This window comes from Perissodus microlepis, chromosome 3 (assembly GCF_051167445.1).
Source record: "Perissodus microlepis isolate ML-2025 ecotype Zambia chromosome 3, ASM5116744v1, whole genome shotgun sequence".
Classification (NCBI taxonomy): domain Eukaryota; kingdom Metazoa; phylum Chordata; class Actinopteri; order Cichliformes; family Cichlidae; genus Perissodus; species Perissodus microlepis.
Genome location: NC_140463.1, coordinates 24,617,003 through 24,636,255, shown reverse-complemented (window position 1 = coordinate 24,636,255; position 19,253 = coordinate 24,617,003). Strand labels below are relative to the sequence as shown.

Below are 19,253 nucleotides of genomic sequence, written 5' to 3'. Positions count from 1 at the left end.
ATAGTGTGAATAACACCAGTGGAAAGTTGTCATTGATGTGTTGTGTTCATCAAAAGTTCAATTACATGATGGTCAAAGTAGCAGTTAAAATATGATCAGTGACAAATTCTCACAGTGTGACAGCAGAGTTTACTTCGAGATCAAATTAATATTTATTTTTCTAACACGTCAGTCACGCTGCTAACAATATTTGGAACTTTTTAAAATGTTAGTTCGCTGTGTGTTGGCTGAATATATTGTCATGTGTGCACTTTCATGGCTCCATCTAGTGGACTGATAGTAGAGGTAGAGCAGCTGATGGCAGCTTCCTCTGCCTCACACTGCTGTCTGACTGCATTCAGCTGACACTGAGATGAAGCAGAAAAGAAGACGCTGATACTTGGACAACACACAGGATGGAGGAGGGTTTCAGTTTATGTGCACATGAATGATTTGTGTTTCCTCTGCAGGTGAAGGTAGAAAGTATTTGTGAGCTGATCTGGATGTGAATTCAGCAGCATGGATCAGTGTGAGGACAGAGAGGAGGGAGTCCCTCCCTCTAAAACTACTCTGTGTGGGGAACTTGAGAGCCAGACCAAAGCTCAGAGGTGAGATAACCATCTCTAACTGTCCATGTCTCTTCTCCATGTCACAGCTCAGCACTCACATCGCTGCTCCATCATTATTCACAGGAAGAAACGAGGAACTAAACAGAAACTTGAACCTGAACCTACCTGTGTGTCTTTAAAGAGTGACCGTTCTAAACAACACTTGATTGACTTTAAAGAACAACCCTCTGCTGCAGAGAGGTGAGCTGATAGTAACACAAACTTTTTGATAGCTGACAGCTCAGCATCTGATTTAAATGAATTTCATGATGGTGGTTTATGGTCACCAAGATGCTTGCTCATAGGAGGTCATATCATTGTTGGCGTTTCTCTGCATTATTGTAGGATTTTTATGGTACAACCTAAAGCGAATTGAGGTGACTGTTGTGATTTGATGCTTTATAAAAAAAAATGAAATCAATTGAATCTACTACCTGATGGACTGTGAGTGGAAGCCTGGAGTACCAAGAGAGAACCCAAGTAAACACGAGGAGAACATGCAAACTCCACCAGAAAGGATGTGGCCAGAATGAGTCATACTTCACCATTTAAGTAGCTTAACAAACAAAAACATTACTCTGAAAATAATCAAGTTCAGTTTCAAACTGAACTAAAAAATAAGTGAAAAGACCATCTGTATCCAAATAAAAATTTGGAAGACCTTCAGAAAGCCTGGAGATCTATTGCTCAACACCAGTTAAAACAAAATAAAAAATTACAAGAAGGTCTGAATTTCTAGAAGAAAAATGTAGAGAATAATGTAGGAATAAATGCTGACTCAAAACTTGGATTTTACACAGTACTATATCTTAATATGTGTAAGAAACATGGAGGAGGGAGTACTTCCCTCTAAAACCACTCTGTGTGGGGAACATGAGAGCCAGACCAAAACTCAGAGGTGAGATGACCATCTCTAACGGTCCACGACTGTCCTTCTCCATGCCACAGTCTGGCACTCACAGCACTGCTCCATCATTATTCACGAGAAAAAACAAGGAACTAAATATTAACATGAACCTGGACCTGGACATAGCTCTTTGTCTTTAAAGGCAACTGGTCAAAGGACATTGATTAAGATGCTGTATTTAACTCAGTTTTTCTGAATTAATCTGACAACATGTTTAATTTCAGCTCAGCTATTTTACACACATTTCTATGTTCATCTGTGAAGTGGCGTGCATTGAAGTGATGCCACAAGAACACTGATTTCTTCAGCATTATAATAAAAAATTATTTAAATGGTCTTCACTTTCTGGAGCTGATTTTATTAGACCATATCATTATGCAGTATAATAGATCAGTTCTGATGTAAAACACTTAACTTGATTTTGAGTTGTTGTTGTATTATTTTTAGTTTTGTAAATCTCTCTTTCTGACTTCTGCTGAAACTTTTGTTCTGTAAGATTCTATATACAGTGGCTTGCAAAAGTATTCGGCCCTCTTGAATCTTTCTACATTTTGTCACATTACAGCCACAAACATGAATCAATTTTATTGGAATTCCACGTGAAAGACCAATACAAAGTGGTGTACACGTGAGAAGTGGAACGGAAATCATACATGATTCCAAACATTTTTTACAAATAAATAACTGAAAACTGGGGTGTTTTTATTCAGCCCCCTGAGTCAATACTTTGTAGAACCACCTTTTGCTGCAATTACAGCTGCCAGTCTTTTAGGGTTTGTCTCTACCAGCTTTGCACATCTACAGACTGACATTCTTGCCCATTCTTCTTTGCAAAACAGCTCCAGCTCAGACAGATTAGATGGACAGCGTTTGTGAACAGCAGTTTTCAGATCTTGCCACAGATTCTCGATTGGATTTAGACACCAGACAGGTCAGGGATAAAGTTATTGAGAAATTTAAAGCAGGCTTAGGGTACAAAAAGATTTCCCAAGCCTTGAACATCCCACGGAGCACTGTTCAAGCGATCGTTCAGAAATGGAAGGAGTATGGCACAACTGTAAACCTACCAAGACAAGGCCGTCCACCTAAACTCACAGGCCGAACAAGGAGAGCGCTGATCAGAAATGCAGCCAAGAGGCCCATGGTGGCTCTGGACGAGCTGCAGAGATCTACAACTCAGGTGGGGGAATCTGTCCATAGGACAACTATTAGTCATGCACTGCACAAAGTTGGCCTTTATGGAAGAGTGGCAAGAAGAAAGCCATTGTTAACAGAAAACCATAAGAAGTCCCGTTTGCAGTTTGCCACAAGCCATGTGGGGGACACAGCAAACATGTGGAAGAAGGTGCTCTGGTCAGATGAGACCAAAATGGAACTTTTTGGCCAAAATGCAAAACGCTATGTGTGGTGGAAAACTAACACTGCACATCACTCTGAACACACCATCCTCACTGTCAAATATGGTGGTGGCAGCATCATGCTCTGGGGGGGCTTCTCTTCAGCAGGGACAGGGAAGCTGAGTTGATGGGAAGATGGATGGAGCCAAATACAGGGCAATCTTGGAAGAAAACCTCTTGGAGTCTGCAAAAGACTTGAGACTGGGGCGGAGGTTCACCTTCCAGCAGGACAACGACCCTAAACATAAAGCCAGGGCAACAATGGAATGGTTTAAAACAAAACATATCCATGTGTTAGAATGGCCCAGTCAAAGTCCAGATCGAAATCCAATCGAGAATATGTGGCAAGATGTAAAACTGCTGTTAACAAACGCTGTCCGTCTAATCTGACTGAGCTGGAGCTGTTTTGCAAAGAAGAATGGGCAAGAATTTCAGTCTCTAGATGTGCAAAGCTGGTAGAGACATACCCTGAAAGACTGGAAGCTGTAATTGCAGCAAAAGGTGGTTCTACAAAGTATTGACTCAGGGGGCTGAATAATTACGCACAACCCACTTTTCAGTTATTTATTTGTAAAAAATGTTTGGAATCATGTATGATTTCCGTTCCACTTCTCACGTGTACACCACTTTGTATTGGTCGTCCACGTGGAATTCCAATAAAATTGATTCATGTTTGTGGCTGTAATGTGACAAAATGTGGAAAAGTTCAAGGGGGCCGAATACTTTTGCAAGCCACTGTAAGTTGTATATGTAGAGTGAGGGATTTAATGTGTTTACACAAGTCTATAAGAGTCTGTTAGTCTTTGTTTACACCTGGTCTTGGTGCTTTGTATAGCCACAAAGTTATTAAAGCTTTGGTCCACTGTTGAGATGAGGTAGCAGAGCTGCCGACTTATATAATGTCCTACATCTTCCATCCTCCTGTCATATGTGCCTTAACCCTAAAATTGTAAAACTCCATCCCCACAGGTGTCTGCTCCCAGAACACCTAAAGTAAGTGAACAAAAAACAATCAAACAAACAAACAAAGACATCTATTCCTAAAATTCACAAAGAAAAATGTAAAACAAGAAAAATAATTGTATGTTGAAACTAGGTCTAGTTCGGTCTGACTCTTCTAAGTCTCTTTTTGTATTTGCAGTGTTTAGTGTTTAATATTATAGTAAATAACTAACATGTTGACCTATTCCATCTTACAGAGAGCTGGTTACAGCAGGAGTAGTATGTTAGATTAAATTAATCAACATCCCAGAATCATTCTAACTGTCAAAATCCTCTGGATTTATAACATCCTGAGATTAATATCTAAAAATATATATAATACTTGCACTGCAGATCCTTTGAGGGAATTGAATCTTTAATCTTTAGTATATATTGTTATAGCAATGTTTTGCTAAATGTGTTTTAATAAAAGGTTTTATTTTGGCGGTTTGAACAGACTGAACGGAAACTGAACACGTTTGTTGGTGGTGATCAGATGACAACAGCACTGTCAAGAATACAGGAAGCTACTGATCTTCATTCTTGTAAATGTCTCTATGCCAGATACTATAGGGCACCTTCGGAGCTCCAGGCTCAAGGTGTTTAGCAGGTGGAAGCTGTTTTGTAGGACGTGGAGGAACAGCAGCTTCTTAAATAACTGATTATAACGTTTTGTTGTATTATTCATATTCTTCATAACTCCCCCACAGAGGACAGCGGCAACACCTAGAGGTTCCCAGTGGCCAGTCTTTCAACCAGCATCAAAAACAACTGGACTCCATATTTACGGTTTGTCCATCCACATCAACTATCTATTTGGTTGATAGCCATTTCCATCTTTTGGATCAGGAAGTAGAGCCAGTTTGCCTTTCAAACAAAAGGTTTGTGGTCAGACCTCTGACTTCTCTGTTTACTTTTAGCTACAGTCACAGTAATGTTTGTACCAGAGTGTAAAGAAATGCTGAGGTAAACTGACATATGACCTTGACAACACCTGCATATCAGAGCTTGTGGTACCTTATTATCTCTACAAATGGCTTTACTCTTGGACTGCATGCTTACTTATAGTTCTTTGCATCTGTAGTCCATTGGCAGGTCATATACAGAAAACCATAAAAGTATCACATAAAGAATAAGTCAAACACAACACATTCAAACTTTCATTTTGACAAAGCTTATAAATAGGGCTGGATCAGGTGAACCTGCTTTGACTTTAGACTGAGTGCAGATATAGAAGGAGATGGAGCGGAGATTTAAACCAAAAGTGAACCATTTTATTTTGGCTGATAAACATGAATACAAAATAAGGCAAGGCAAACTGCGTGACAAACTAAACAACATCACTGTGACTAAACGTGATAACTATGATTGCTATGATCACTGTGACTACTATGAGTGCTATGGCTAGACGTGGTAACACAGACGTTCTGACAAAGACAGAATGGAACGGAACACACAGACTATATACACACAAGGGTGATCAGGGGAAGTGGAATCACATGGGGAAATGGCTGAGAAAAATGAACATAATGACACCACAGGAGAAGGGTAAAACTAAGCACACTGAATGAGGAAACTCCAGACCTTCAAAATACAACAGGAAACACAGATGTCGATACGACAGCACCAACTAGACAACATGAAATACGCTAACATGAAATACGTGGCAGACTACATAGAGATGACCAGAACAGGCTTACAGAAGAGGACATAGATGGATCTAAAATAGAATAGACTCAACTAAAACCTAACTAATAATGCGACACCAGAACTACACATATATTTATAAGAAAATACAAATTTACCAAAAACACTCAAAATACTTGGCCAGAGTCCCAGCCCCTGATACTAAGATTATGTTTCACTTTTCTCTTAGGTGCCCCAGGCATTTATTTACCATTACTGAATGCTCCTTGGTATTAGTACTCTGTTTTTCCCCTTCTGTTCTTTCATTGCCGAATAAGCCAAAGTTGTTCAGTGACTGAGACATTAATATAGTATTCTGTTCCAGCTCCTGGAGAACAACATTGTCACCTATGTGAAGACTGAACTGAAGAAGATACAGGAGAGTTTGAGCTCAGATTACCCCGAATGCTTAGAGGATCAGAGTGGAGATGAGGAGATAAGGCATGAGGATGAAGACCAGAGGAGGACCAGCAGGGAGGCATTCATGATGATCATACTAAACGTCTTGAAGAGAATGAAGCAGAAAGAACTGGTTGAGCGACTGCAGAACAGTAAGAGGAATTCTTTTAAAATTTAAGTTGATAGATGAACATCTATCCAACACATGTGTCAAGAGATCTACCAAAATGTATTCAAACACCTGTTTGTTGTAGAAATAAGTGGCATCTCTAGTTTATAAATACTTACTTGATATTTTTCCGCCCTTTTGTGTCTTTAGGAACTCCCAATGTAGTTTATCAGAACCAAAAATCTGTTTTAAAAAAGAAGTTCCAGCGTGTGTTTGAGGGGATTGCTAAAGCAGGAAATCCAACACCTCTGAATGAGATTTACACAGAGCTCTACATTACAGAGGGAGGGACTGCAGAGGTCAATGATGAACATGAGATCAGACAGATTGAAATAGCATTCAAAAAACTAGGCAGTTTAGAAACTACAATCAGACAAGAAGACATATTTAAAGGCTCACCTGGAAGAAATAAACCAATCAGAACAGTACTGACAAAGGGAGTGGCTGGCATCGGTAAAACAGTCTTAACACAGAAGTTCAGTCTTGACTGGGCTGAAGACAAAGCCAACCAGGACATCCAGTTCATGTATCCATTCTCTTTCAGAGAGCTGAATGTGCTGAAAGAGGAAAAGTTCAGTTTGGTAGAGCTTGCACATCACTTCTTTACTGAAACCAAAGACTTGAAGACTTCCAGGTTTCACAGAGACTTGGCTCAAGGATTCTGACCCTGATTGTTCTCTGGAACTAAATGGCTTCGGGTTTCCCATACGTTTGGATCGAGACCCCGGAGCTACCCAGAAATCTCAAGGAGGAGGGGTGTGTTTGTATATAAATCAGAAATGGTGCAAAAACGTGACCGTTCGTAGACAAGTGTGTCTGCCTGACATTGAGCTCCTCTCTGTGTCTTTGAGGCCGTTTTATCTGCCTAGGGAATTCCCACAGATTAACGTCACCGTCGTTTACATCCACCCTAAAGCGAATCCTAAGAATGCGACTGACACCATCTCCAACGTCATCCACTCACTACAATCTCTCTCTCCTGAAGCCCCTAATATTGTTCTTGGGGACTTTAATCGCTGCGACTTGAAGAAAACACTGAGCAGTTTTTATCAGTATGTGAACTGTCCCACACGCTTCAATAAGACTCTGGATCTATGTTACGGTTCCATAAAAGGTGCGTATACATCTGTGGCTGGCCCCGCCCTCGGATCCTCGGATCACAACACGGTGCATCTTCTGCCAGTTTACAAGACTGTACTGAGAAGAGAGAAAGTGAGGAAACACCGCATAAAGGTTTGGAGTGACGATGCCTCTTTAGCCCTGCAGGGCTGCTTTGACTGTACAGACTGGTCGGTGTTTATAGAATCATGTAGAGACATTAATGAACTCACTGACGTTGTCTGCAGCTATATCTCCTTTTGCAGAGACATGATTATCCCCTCAAAGGTTGTGCATTTTTTCCCTAATAACAAACCATGGTCTTCAAAAGCTCTTATGAGGCTGATTCACGAAAGGAAAAAAGCTTTTATTGAAGGGAATATCTTGAAAGTTAGAGAAATTAGGAAGGAGATTAGATCAGAAATTAAAAAAGCCAAAATAAAATACAAGGATAAGGTAGAGGCGGAGATGGGTAGCAATAACTTAAGGGTGGCCTGGGCAGGCATGAAACACATGACTGGTCACTGTTACAGTGACTGTAATAAGATAAGTCTTCCTGGTTTTAGTTCAGACTCTCAGTTAGCCAATGAGCTGAATAGATTTTATTTGAGATTTAATGATAATTATAATCCAAGGAATACACTTGATTTCTTAATAGAGAGCACCAGAGGCCCCCCAGCTTTGTTCTTTGATGAAAGAAGGGTGGGAAATCTTTTTAAAATGAGTAAGACTAATAAAAGTCCAGGTCCTGATAATATATGTGGCCAGGTGCTTAGAACATGCGCTGAGTAATTATGCAGTATTTTTTATTACATCTTTCTTTTATCTCTTCAGCAACAGAAGGTTCCAGAGGTATGGAAAAAATCAATTATTTCTCCAGTTGCTAAGACCACAAAACCTACATCATTAAATGATTTTAGGCCTGTCGCTCTAACATCCTTAGTGATGAAGTCCTTTGAAAAACTTGTCAGGAAGGAGATCCTGCAGCAAGTAGAGAAGCTTATAGATCCACTACAATTTGCATACAGGCCTTGTAGAGGTGTGGATGATGCAGTGGTCACTCTGTTGAACTTCCTTTATCGCCATCTTGATGGTGCCAAAGCTCATGCTCGGCTCTTATTTATTGATTTTTCTTCAGCTTTTAATACTATCCAGCCACATCTTTTAGTTGATAAGCTTCTTAACCAGTTTAAACTTGATTTTAATCTTGTTGGTTGGGTTTTAGACTTTTTAACTGACAGATCTCAGTGTGTGAGAGTAAACGGTTGTTTTTCCAAACAGCTGATCTCTTCTACTGGCTCACCACAAGGTTGTTGTCTCTCTCCTCTACTGTATATTTTGTACACTAATGACTGTCGCAGTACACAGGCCAACAGGCATTTCATCAAATACGCAGATGACACAGTCATTGTAAGCCTCCTTCATGGTGAAGAGGATTCCCATGGGCCTGTTGTGGATGAGTTTGTTTCATGGTGTGATCAGTCCTTCTTACTGATCAACACCTTGAAAACCAAGGACATGGTTATTGACTTCAGGAAGTCATCCCCCCATCCTGCGCTAACAGTGGTAAATGGTGCAGCCATTGAACTGGTGGACAGTTATAAGTATTTGGGGGTTGTTCTTGATAAGACTCTGTCCTTTGAGTCACATCTTGCTGCTACAGTGAAAAAGGTTCAACAAAGACTGTACTTTTTAAGGAGGTTGAGAGATTTTAATGTTTCATCTGAAATGATGACTCTTTTTTATAAAAGTTTTATTGAATCTGTTTTAACTTTCTGTATCATTGCTTGGTACGGTAATATGTCCCTGAACAATAAGTCCAGACTTAACAACCTGGTTAAAGTGGCTGGCAAGATTTCAGGGAGGTCTCAGGTCCAGCTTGTGGACTTTTATAACAGGCAGGTGCTGAGGAAGGCAACCTCTGTCCTGTTGTGTTCAGATCATCCTCTCTTTAATGATTTTCAACTGCTTCCATCAGGTCGTCGTTATAAAGTGCCTGCAGTGAAGACAAAGAGACATAGATTGTCTTTTATACCTAGTGCTATTATCATAATTAATAACACTAAACCATAAGTGTTGTTGCCATTGCACATTGCACTTTTTTGATGAAAAATCTAGGTTGTTTTATCAGGCTTATATTATATTATTTTGGTGAGTGTATGTGATGTGTTGGTTGTCTGTTTGTTTGTTTGTACGGACATACTGCAAATCAATTTCCCGTTAGGGACAATAAAGTTACCATTGAACCATTGAACCATTGAGGTTGTGTTCATCTTTGATGGTCTGGATGAGTGTCGACTTCCTCTGGACTTCCACAAGACTAAAATGGTAACTGACCCTAGAGAGTCCACCTCAGTGGATGTGCTGCTGGTAAACCTCATCAGGAGGAATCTGCTTCCTTCTTCTCTCCTCTGGATAACCACACGACCTGCAGCAGCCAATCAGATCCCTCCTGAATGTATTGACATGGTGACAGAGGTCCGAGGATTCACTGACCCTCAAAAGGAGGATTACTTCTGGAAGAGATTCAGAGATAAGGGGAAGGCCAGCAGGATCATCTCCCACATCAAGACATCACGAAGTCTCCATATCATGTGCCACATCCCAGTTTTCTGCTGGATCACTGCTACAGTTCTGGAGGATATGCTGAAAAAGATAGAGGAAGGAGAGCTCCCCAAGACCCCGACTGAGATGTACATCCACTACCTGGTGGTTCAGGCCAAAGTGAAAAAGGTTAAGTATGACGGAGGGTCTGAGACAGATCCACACTGGAGTCCAGCAAACAAGGAAATGATTGCATCGCTGGGAAAACTGGCTTTTGAGCAGTTGCAGAAAGGCAATCTGATCTTCTATGAATCAGACCTGACAGAGTGTGGCATTGATGTTGCAGCAGCCTCAGTCTACTCAGGAGTATTTACACAGATCTTTAAAGAGGAGAGAGGACTGTACCAGGACAAGGTGTTCTGTTTCGTCCATTTGAGCATTCAGGAGTTTCTGGCTGCTCTTCATGTCCATCTGACCTTCATCAGCTCTGGACTGAATTTGCTGGAAGAACAACAAACAACCTCCCAGGAGTCTGAAACAGGAGAATCTGCAGAGAAACACTTCTACCAGAGTGCCGTAAACAAGGCCTTAAAGAGTGCAAATGGACACCTGGACTTGTTCCTCCGCTTCCTCCTGGGTCTTTCACTGCATACCAATCAAAGTCTCCTACAAGGGCTGCTGACACAGACAGGAAGTAGCTCACAGATCAATCAGGAAACAGTCCAGTACATCAAGAAGAAGCTCAGTGAGAATCTGTCTGCAGAGAAAAGCATCAATCTTTTCCACAGTCTGAATGAAATGAATGATTGTTCGCTAGTAGAGGAGATCCAACAGTCCCTAAGTTCAGGAAGTCTCTCTACAGACCAACTGTCTCCTGCTCAGTGGTCAGCTCTGGTCTTCATCTTACTGTCATCAGAAGAATGTACTGATGTGTTTGACTTGAAGAAATACTCTGCTTCAGAGGAGGCTCTTCTGAGGCTGCTGCCGGTGGTTAAAGCCTCCAAGAAAGCTTTGTAAGTAAAAACATACTCAACCCTTTTTTCTTAAAATGTTGATTTGAATTGTCAAAACAGTAGGCCAGCACAGTTTCTGAGAGAAAACCCTGAAGAATGTAATAAGTGCAGGCACTATGAAGTTTCAATAGTTTTAGAAACTGAAATTATTTAGTTGTCACCACACAACCAAGTATACAATAATTCTAATATTTCAACCGAGCAGAAAGTCTAAGGATTTCTAAAAAACTTTTCGGTATAATCCTTAAATAAAGTACCCGGACCCATAGCTGATAATTAATTCCATAAAAAGAAATACTTAAAAAAACCAAAAACAAACAAACATATGCTTTGTTTATTTGCAAAGCACCTTTAAACCATCTGTTACTGTACTGTTCTCATTCATTTTTCTTCTGATCTTCAAAACAAATTTCTGACTGTTTCACTGTTCATTAAACATGTGACTTAGATTCTAATATGTTACAATCATCCTTACTTAATCTTAGTAAACTGGATCATATTCCTTATGTATCAGAATAATCTTTGATTCTTGGATAAAAATATCTTTGTCTATCCTTTAAATATACATTACTTTTATTTTTGTCGTATGGTTGAGAAGTTCCACATTCAGTCTGCTCGATGATTGTGAGATTGATTGCTTATATCAATCTCTGTCCAGAACCAATTGTACTCTCTCCTGAAGAATTCAGCTGCCAACACCAAGTGCCTCCAGGATCAATTTCACCAAATCAAGAACATAGGTCTAACCCTTCAGGTTCCTCTTGCAGGTTTACTAGTCTGAGGTTGTTCACTTGTCTCTAAGTCCAGGAATTCTGTTCTTTAATTCTAATGCATATACATTAGTTAGCAGACTGTAACTACATCTTCTTCTGATGCTAGTAATCCTAGTTCAGTTTGTAACTCACCTTCCGCGCAGTCTTGTATCTCCTTTTTCACCTCTGTTATGCTTGCCATAATAGGATGTATTTTAGAGGAGAAACGTGTACCTTTTAACTTTCAGCACTGATTCATAATATACCACTCCCTGGACCTCCCACCAAATGCTTTCCATTTCAGAGGTTTTTTCCAATTCACAAAACACCTCTATCCATACACCATGATGCTCCAGACTGTATCAAAGTCTTCATCATTATTTCTCTTTCTTGTTTTTCAGATTGAGTGGCTGTAACCTCTCAGAAAGAAGCTGTGAAGCACTGTCATCAGTTCTCAGCTCCCAGTCCTCTAGTCTGAGAGAACTGGACATGAGTAACAACAACCTGCAGGACTCAGGGTTGAAGACTCTCTCTGCAGGACTGGAAAGTCCACATTGTACACTGGAAACTCTCAGGTCAGGATTCAGACTTTTCAACTGACCATTTAAAATCTCAGTTTGTCACTGTATACTCAACCTTTATAAAAATGCAGAGTGACCTTTTATCTACCATTTACTACATCATTAGCCTTACCAATAAAAGGTGTTTATAATCAAAATGTTTTTGGTAGCTATTAAAAAGACAGAATTTCTCAAATGCAAAGATGAGGAGAGGTTTTACAAATTTGAAAGACACTGTATACAAATGGTAAAAAAAAACTTCAGTGTAAAATATGAAGACTTTAAATATCTCATGATCTACAGTATAAAATATCAAAATATCAAAATAACCTGGAGAAATCTCTTTGGATATTGGTTACCTGCAATCTTCAAAGGCCTTAGACAACACTGCATTAAAAACAGACATGTAATGGAAAGCTGTTTTAATTTCAGGTTTTTAGCTTTATCCAGTGTGGAGATCAGGGAAATTATTTTGCTGCTATTGTTAATAATCATCATCATTACCATTGCATTAATAATATAATCTACAGCATTGATATTGCATTCAGATGTTCAAACAGTGTGTGTGTCTTTCAGAAAGACTAAGTTGCAGGCTGACAGGAAATTGCAGGTTTGCAGAGTGTGCCTTTTGCAGAAGTGAAACCGAAAGCAGAGTCTAAGTGCAGGTTATTCTGAGGAGCTGTTTGGATGATGCTATTTGAATAACCAGGTTGTTCATTATTTTCTTTTATACTTTTATATTCTTTTATTAAGCTTTTAGTAGAGGTTCTTGATTAAAACATTTATTCAATATACTACATATATAGGTTTAGTAAACTGCTGACACATTTGAGAGTGGCCTCTGTTTGACTGCGAGCGTTAGTAGGTGAGAGGTGACACAGAGTGCCAAGTGAGGTCGTGACATATCATGTTTGCCTGTAACTGCGGGCGTGCAGAAGTGCTATCTCACTGCAGAAGAAGCGGCAGTCAAAAGGTTGACAGGAAACATCTGCCATGAAGATAGAGACAATGTTCTTTTAAACTGTGTTAAAAGTCATTGTGGTCTGGGAAATTATGTATGAAATGTATCTGTGACGTTGAAGGGGCGTCATTAAATTCAAGCCCTGATGGTATAAAATATCTGCTTATGCTTTGATTAGTCGGAGATCAGCGCTGTCTGCGTACGGCGCTGGTCCCCCCACGCGTGTATTTCATTAAAATCAATTGTTTGACCAAGCTCTTCTGGACCATGGTTGTTTTTACTCTCCTTCCTCAATTTCTGAACCTTAACACCAGTCACTGCTCTCCTGTCAGGTCCTGGCATCCTACTGAAATAGGGAAGGCAATGCATAAACATGCTGGTGATTTGCAGCTATAAAAAGGGACTCCTTCTAGTGGTGCAACACAAAAATAAGAAAACACACATTCAGAAACAAAATGTGCAAAATCCAAAATAAATTAGGCTGTCCTAAAAACTCCCTGAAACTTAAGTTGATAAAACATGCCACACTGATAGTATTGACAGGGACTAGAAAGACAGAACATATTTTGGCCATAATAGGTTCTCTTGATGACTTTCTGTTAAATCTCTTGATGATTCTTTAAGACCTCATTGTACCTCAGTTTCAGACTGCAGTCCTACTTGTGGCTCCTAGAGTTTCTGAAAATCGATGTGTTTTATTTAAATAATTGACACAAGTAGTATTATTTTTTGTAACTTGCCACATTATGGATAGAGCTAAAATGAACTGAATGATATAATGGATGGATGGCATTGAGTCTGATCACAGGTGGATTGTTATTTGGTGTGTCTGCAGTCTTTCAGGCTGTCTAGTAACAGAGGAAGGCTTTGCTTGTCTGGCTACAACTCTGAGTTCCAAACCGTCCCATCTGAAAGAGATGGATCTGAGATACAATCATCTAGGAGAGTCAGGAATCAAGCCACTGTCAGCTGAAGTGAAGGATCCATACTGGAATGTCAGGTATGGAGAAAATGTCCTAAACAGAAGGAAAAGATGGTAACATTTTTTGTGTGTCCTTCATTGAGTTCCTGATGGTCAAGATCTTTTCTAGGTACAATAATGTTAACCGCATTTTGTTGCCATTTATTCACTATTTAGATAGATCTCCTTTTAGCTCTTATAGCTTTATAACTGGCGAAGTCATTGTTAGAAAATTACTATTCTCCCCATGAGCTTAATTCAGAATTATATCTTTGTAGTGATAAGTCTAAAATGTGTTTAGCCTACCTTAGCATAAAAACTGTAAACAGCAGGATCACTTAGCCTACAGCAGGTTGATGAAAAGAAGAAAAATAAATTATGACCAAGATTTTATAATCAAGAACGGTTGTATATCCTAACAACTTAGGGAAAATATTTTTTGTACAGTTAAAGGCAAGCACACTTGCAGAATAGGAAAACATAGGAGTCCCAAGTTGCTTTACAAAACCAATACACAATAATACAAAATAAAAATAAATAAATAAATATATAAAACAGACAGTGACTACTATTAATTCAATTTACAGGAACTTTTCTGCAAATACTAGAGCAGCTTACTGAAGAATTCATCATTTACAGTTGTTTTTGTACAGTTTACAGTTGCTGTCATTTTTTTTACTGCACTCATACTTACAATATTTGAATCATATTTTCATTTATAGCATTTTGACTATGTTTTCATTTGCACTGTTGCAGTATTAACAGAATTTATTAGTTACCAATCAAACAAAGCCTGGCTTTAAAATTTATGTTATGCAACAAATGACAGTTAGAACATCTCTCATCAACACACACTTTTTAACAGTAAATGCACAAAAAGCAAATAAGTGGCTGACATCCAGAAGTTACCACATGGCTGGACAAAGTTGAAAGACAGCACAGAGGCACTAATCATGGCAGCACAGGAACAAGCTCTGAGCACAAGATCCATAGAGGCTGGGGTCTATCACACCAGGCAAGACCCCAGGTGCAGGCTGTGTAAAGATGCCCCTGAGACAATCCAGCACATAACAACAAAGATGCTAGCTGGCAGAGCGTACATGAAATGCCATAACCAAGTGGCCCGCATAGTATACAGAAACATCTGTGCTGAGTATGGCCTGTAAGTCCTGAGGTCAAAATGGGAGACACCCCCTAGGGTGGTAGAGAATGACAGAGCTAAAATCCTGTGGGACAAAATGGTGGTGGCTAACCAACAGGATATAGTGGTGGTAGACAGCCGCAGTGATCGACATAGTGATACTGAATGACAGCAACATCAGGAAGAAGGAACACGAGAAGCTTGAGAAATACCAAGGGCCCAGAGAAGAGCTCGAGAAGATGTAGAGGTAGAAGGTAACAGTGTTCCCAGTGGTAAACAGAGCACTAGGTAGGATGACTCCCAAGCATATATATGGACATGTTGAATATTCGTAAACCATTTTAGCAACAAACATACTTCTTCTAATATGTTCAGATATCATATTTACACAACTCAATATCTCTGAACTTTTTACAATTTTATTTATTTACTTATTTTTCAAATCCTATCCTGTCTGACAGCTTTTGAAAACAGAATTGATCTGAATGCACTGCTGTGCCAAACACATTTTTCTTTTCCAAATTCTCTATAGGCTCCTCTATAGACAATCTTTAAATGGCAGGGAAAAAAATCCAGTTAAATGATAGAGCACAAATAGAAAAGTACAACATATCACCAACTGCTTCCACTATAAGAAACAAAAAAGGGAGGAAAAATAATAAACACCATACACACAAAAATATGAAAATGCAAAAAAACCCAACATGCTTATTGTGGTGTGATCTGAGCCATTCGCAGTCCCCAAAGAAGAAGAATGTGAGGCCAACAATGGAGTATCATTCCTAGCAAAAGAAGGAGGTAGCCCCACGGTCACCCAAGGCCAAATGGCGACAGGCCCAGAGAACCAGAGGCAATGGGCAATGGACCTGCCAGAGGCCAGTCTTCCTGGCAAAAGCCGAGACCCCTAGGCACCCAAGAACTGGCCAGCAGAGATACCCCCCTTCCCCAACATAAAATAGTTCAAAAGACACTCCCAAAGGAGTGGGTCAATGACCACGCCAGAACATCCAGCCATGTACCATGGAACCAACAAGTGACCACATTTCAGGGAGGGGCAGTAGCATTATGAACTCTGCAATCATCAGTCTACTTCTCAAACCAAGCAAAGATTCTACACTTCCATCAAGCTACCACCCATTTCAGTTATAAATGTAGACCTTGAAATTGCAAAAAGTTAATTCTGTTTATCTGGACGTAATGTTTTCAGTGAGAAAAACATTTCATTACTCGTCCAAGAGACTTGAAATACCGTGACCTTAAGACCTTGAAATAATTTGAAAAATCTATGCCAATACATCCTGAGCAATCACGTTATATCAACATAGACACTTGCTAATAATACATGCCAATAATACAAATAAACAAATAAATGTAATAGATTATTGCTACATCAACAAATTAGATGCAGAGATAACATTTGACCGGATAAACTGAAAATTTGTATTAGCATTTCTACATACATTTGGATTTTGGTTCTTTCTTCATTTGTTGGATCAAGACTGATCGTGATTAGACTATACAGCTCTTCAAATGCATGGTTTATGGCAAATGATCCTACTCTCCAAAGCTTCAATCTACAAAGAGGCACCAGAAAGGACTGTCTGCTTTCCCACTTGCTTTTTTGTTATTTTCATTGCGCTACTAGCATCAACAATCTGACAATATGTAAATATTAAAGGAGCTGTAACTGAAAATACAGCCTATATGCTGATGATATATTACTTTTCTTTAGGAACTCACAAAGACGGTCACACTTATAGATGAGTTCTCATCTATATCAGACAACTCCTTTAGCTTGAGTAAATCATCAATTCTGCCTCTCAATTGTAATATTCAGCACACCTCCAAAACTCCACTACAGTTAGGTAACATCAAAAATCTATGTATACATTTTTCTGCCAGGCTTTCAGACTGGATGAATCATATTCTTCTGCTTAAACTTGATGATCAAAGGATGATCTCATATGTTGGAGAACTTATATCACTCATGGGAAAAGCTACCTAAAATGGTGATTCTTCCTAAAAAAAAACTACTTGTTTCCACTGATCCTCGATGAAGCCTCTATAATTTGTTTTGAATCATTATACTCCAATATTTCAAAATTTTTATGGAAAAATAAACTATCACAGATAAGTAAAAAAAAACAAAAACAAAACAACAACAACTCTAAAACACAATGGTACTCTAGAACGACCAAATTCTTATCACTACTTTTCATCAAATAGATGTTTCAAAATGGATTAAACCAGGTATGTTAGACACCCCTCAGCAGGACCTGGAACAATCATTCTCTGGAAAAGTAAAAGTATCTAATCTGCCTTTCATAGGCTCCAATATTAAGCATTTTAACAGCTTTATATATTTTTTTAAATAATAACTAATTCAGTCATGAATCAAGATCATGAATGAGAGCAAAGGCATGGAGGTATCTTTTCCAGCTAAAGAGAAGATGAATATAAAGATTATGAAGGTCACAATTTGAGTCAGTCATATATCATTCAATACAGTAGTGTACTAACAGATCCAGGATCCGTCCAAAACATCAGCAGTTTGATCCACGTATGGATTGAAGTGTATTTGTGAAAATGTTGGACTGTTCCTTTATCAATGTAAAACAGTATGTGTGTGAGAGCAATGTCATGTCCATGTGTGCATGCTGAAAGAGACTGTGCTGGTCTGACCCCCCTCGTCCTTTCAGGGTGGAGCCTGCTGGAGTCCGATGGTTGACACCAGGTCTGAGGAAGTGTAAGTGTGTTTTTAATATGATTCATGAAAACAAAGCAGCACACATTCAACCATCTTCAAACTGTCACATCACTCACTCACATCTCTGATGTCAGGTGTCATCATCAAAGTGTCAATCAATGAACAGATGATGGATCAATAACTGCAACTGGATTGTGTTTGTTCTCTCCATCAGATTCCTGTCAACTCACAATCGACACAAACACAGTAAACAAAAGACTCAAACTGTCTGACAACAACAGGAAGGTGACACGTGTGGATGAGGTTCAGTCATATCCTGATCATCCAGACAGATTTGATGGGTGGCCTCAGCTGTTGTGTAGAAATGGTCTGACTGGTCGCTGTTACTGGGAGGTTGAGTGGAAAGGAGACGTTTATATATCAGTGAGTTACAAAAGTATCCGAAGGAAAGGAGGTTGTGATAACTGTTTGTTTGGACGGAATGATCAGTCCTGGAGTCTGTACTGCTATGATGATGGTCCTCGTTCTGTCTGGCACAATAACAAAGTAACATCCATCTCCTCTTCCGTTTCTAACAAAGTAGCAGTGTATGTGGATTGTCCTGCTGGTACTCTGTCCTTCTACACCGTCTCCTCTCACACTATGATCCACCTCCACACCTTCAACACCACATTCACGGAAACTCTTCATCCTGGATTTAGGGTCTGGTCTGGTTCCTCAGTGAGTCTGTGCTGAGTGTAAAGAGTGTCCTCCTGTTAAAGAAACACTCTGACTGTTGAACAGATAGTTCAGTCTGTACATGTCTGTTTCTTTCACTCAGAAACATGTTTTCAGATTCAGATTCATTCAACTTCTTCCTCTTCAGTCCTTTAAAGATGGAAGCTACGATTATTCAAGGATCCACACATTGTTTTTTTGTATTTTTCCACTCAAAGCTTCACAATGAATATCAGTATATTGTGTTTTCTCTGAAGCTCAGTTCGCAACCAGTTCCTCTGCATTTTCAACAAGTCTGAGCTCATTAAAATGAATGTTGGATTTCTCTTTCTTAATTAGATTTTTTCAACCTCTCCTGTTTTATTCTTACACTCATTTTTGGAACCTATCATAGAAGCGGGATAATAACGAAGGTCTCAATAGTAGCAGATTTCAAAATTAGAGTTCTTTTGTGTTTTTTTCCCCATATCTTGAGAACAAGCAGTCTGTGGTAATATTCCATGAGTGAACAAGATGACATCCCATATTACTCAGTGTATACAATACATTCACCATTTCTCTTTTTTCTGCTATTCTATCTAAACAGTTGCTTTTAAAAACTGTTCCAATCAAAGAAGCATGCCCATATGAAAAAGAAATAGTAAAAACTTATATGATTTACTTATGAAAGTGG

At 39.3% G+C, this 19,253-nt stretch overlaps 1 protein-coding gene across 1 annotated transcript; it reads left to right on the top strand.

Moving 5' to 3' along the window:
• Positions 1 to 498: 498 nt before the first annotated feature.
• On the top strand, positions 499 to 18,598 carry LOC146390687 (NLR family CARD domain-containing protein 3-like). Its single transcript, XM_084921981.1, has 11 exons — positions 499 to 587; positions 672 to 788; positions 4,583 to 4,661; positions 5,884 to 6,109; positions 6,277 to 6,760; positions 7,954 to 7,963; positions 9,487 to 10,781; positions 11,935 to 12,108; positions 13,890 to 14,054; positions 17,856 to 17,902; positions 18,078 to 18,598. Exons 1-11 carry the CDS (start codon positions 499 to 501, stop codon positions 18,596 to 18,598), a joined length of 3,207 nt encoding a protein of 1,068 aa, XP_084778107.1.
• The last annotated feature ends 655 nt before the right edge of the window (positions 18,599 to 19,253 follow it).

Bases quoted from the DNA above. Each gene is read 5' to 3' on its own strand.
- LOC146390687 (XM_084921981.1), top strand. From the start codon at position 499: ATGGATCAGTGTGAGGACAGAGAGGAGGGAGTCCCTCCCTCTAAAACT. The intron at 588-671 runs GTGAGATAACCA...CATTATTCACAG, and splicing joins AGCCAGACCAAAGCTCAGAG to GAAGAAACGAGGAACTAAAC. The intron at 14,055-17,855 runs GTATGGAGAAAA...TCGTCCTTTCAG, and splicing joins GATCCATACTGGAATGTCAG to GGTGGAGCCTGCTGGAGTCC.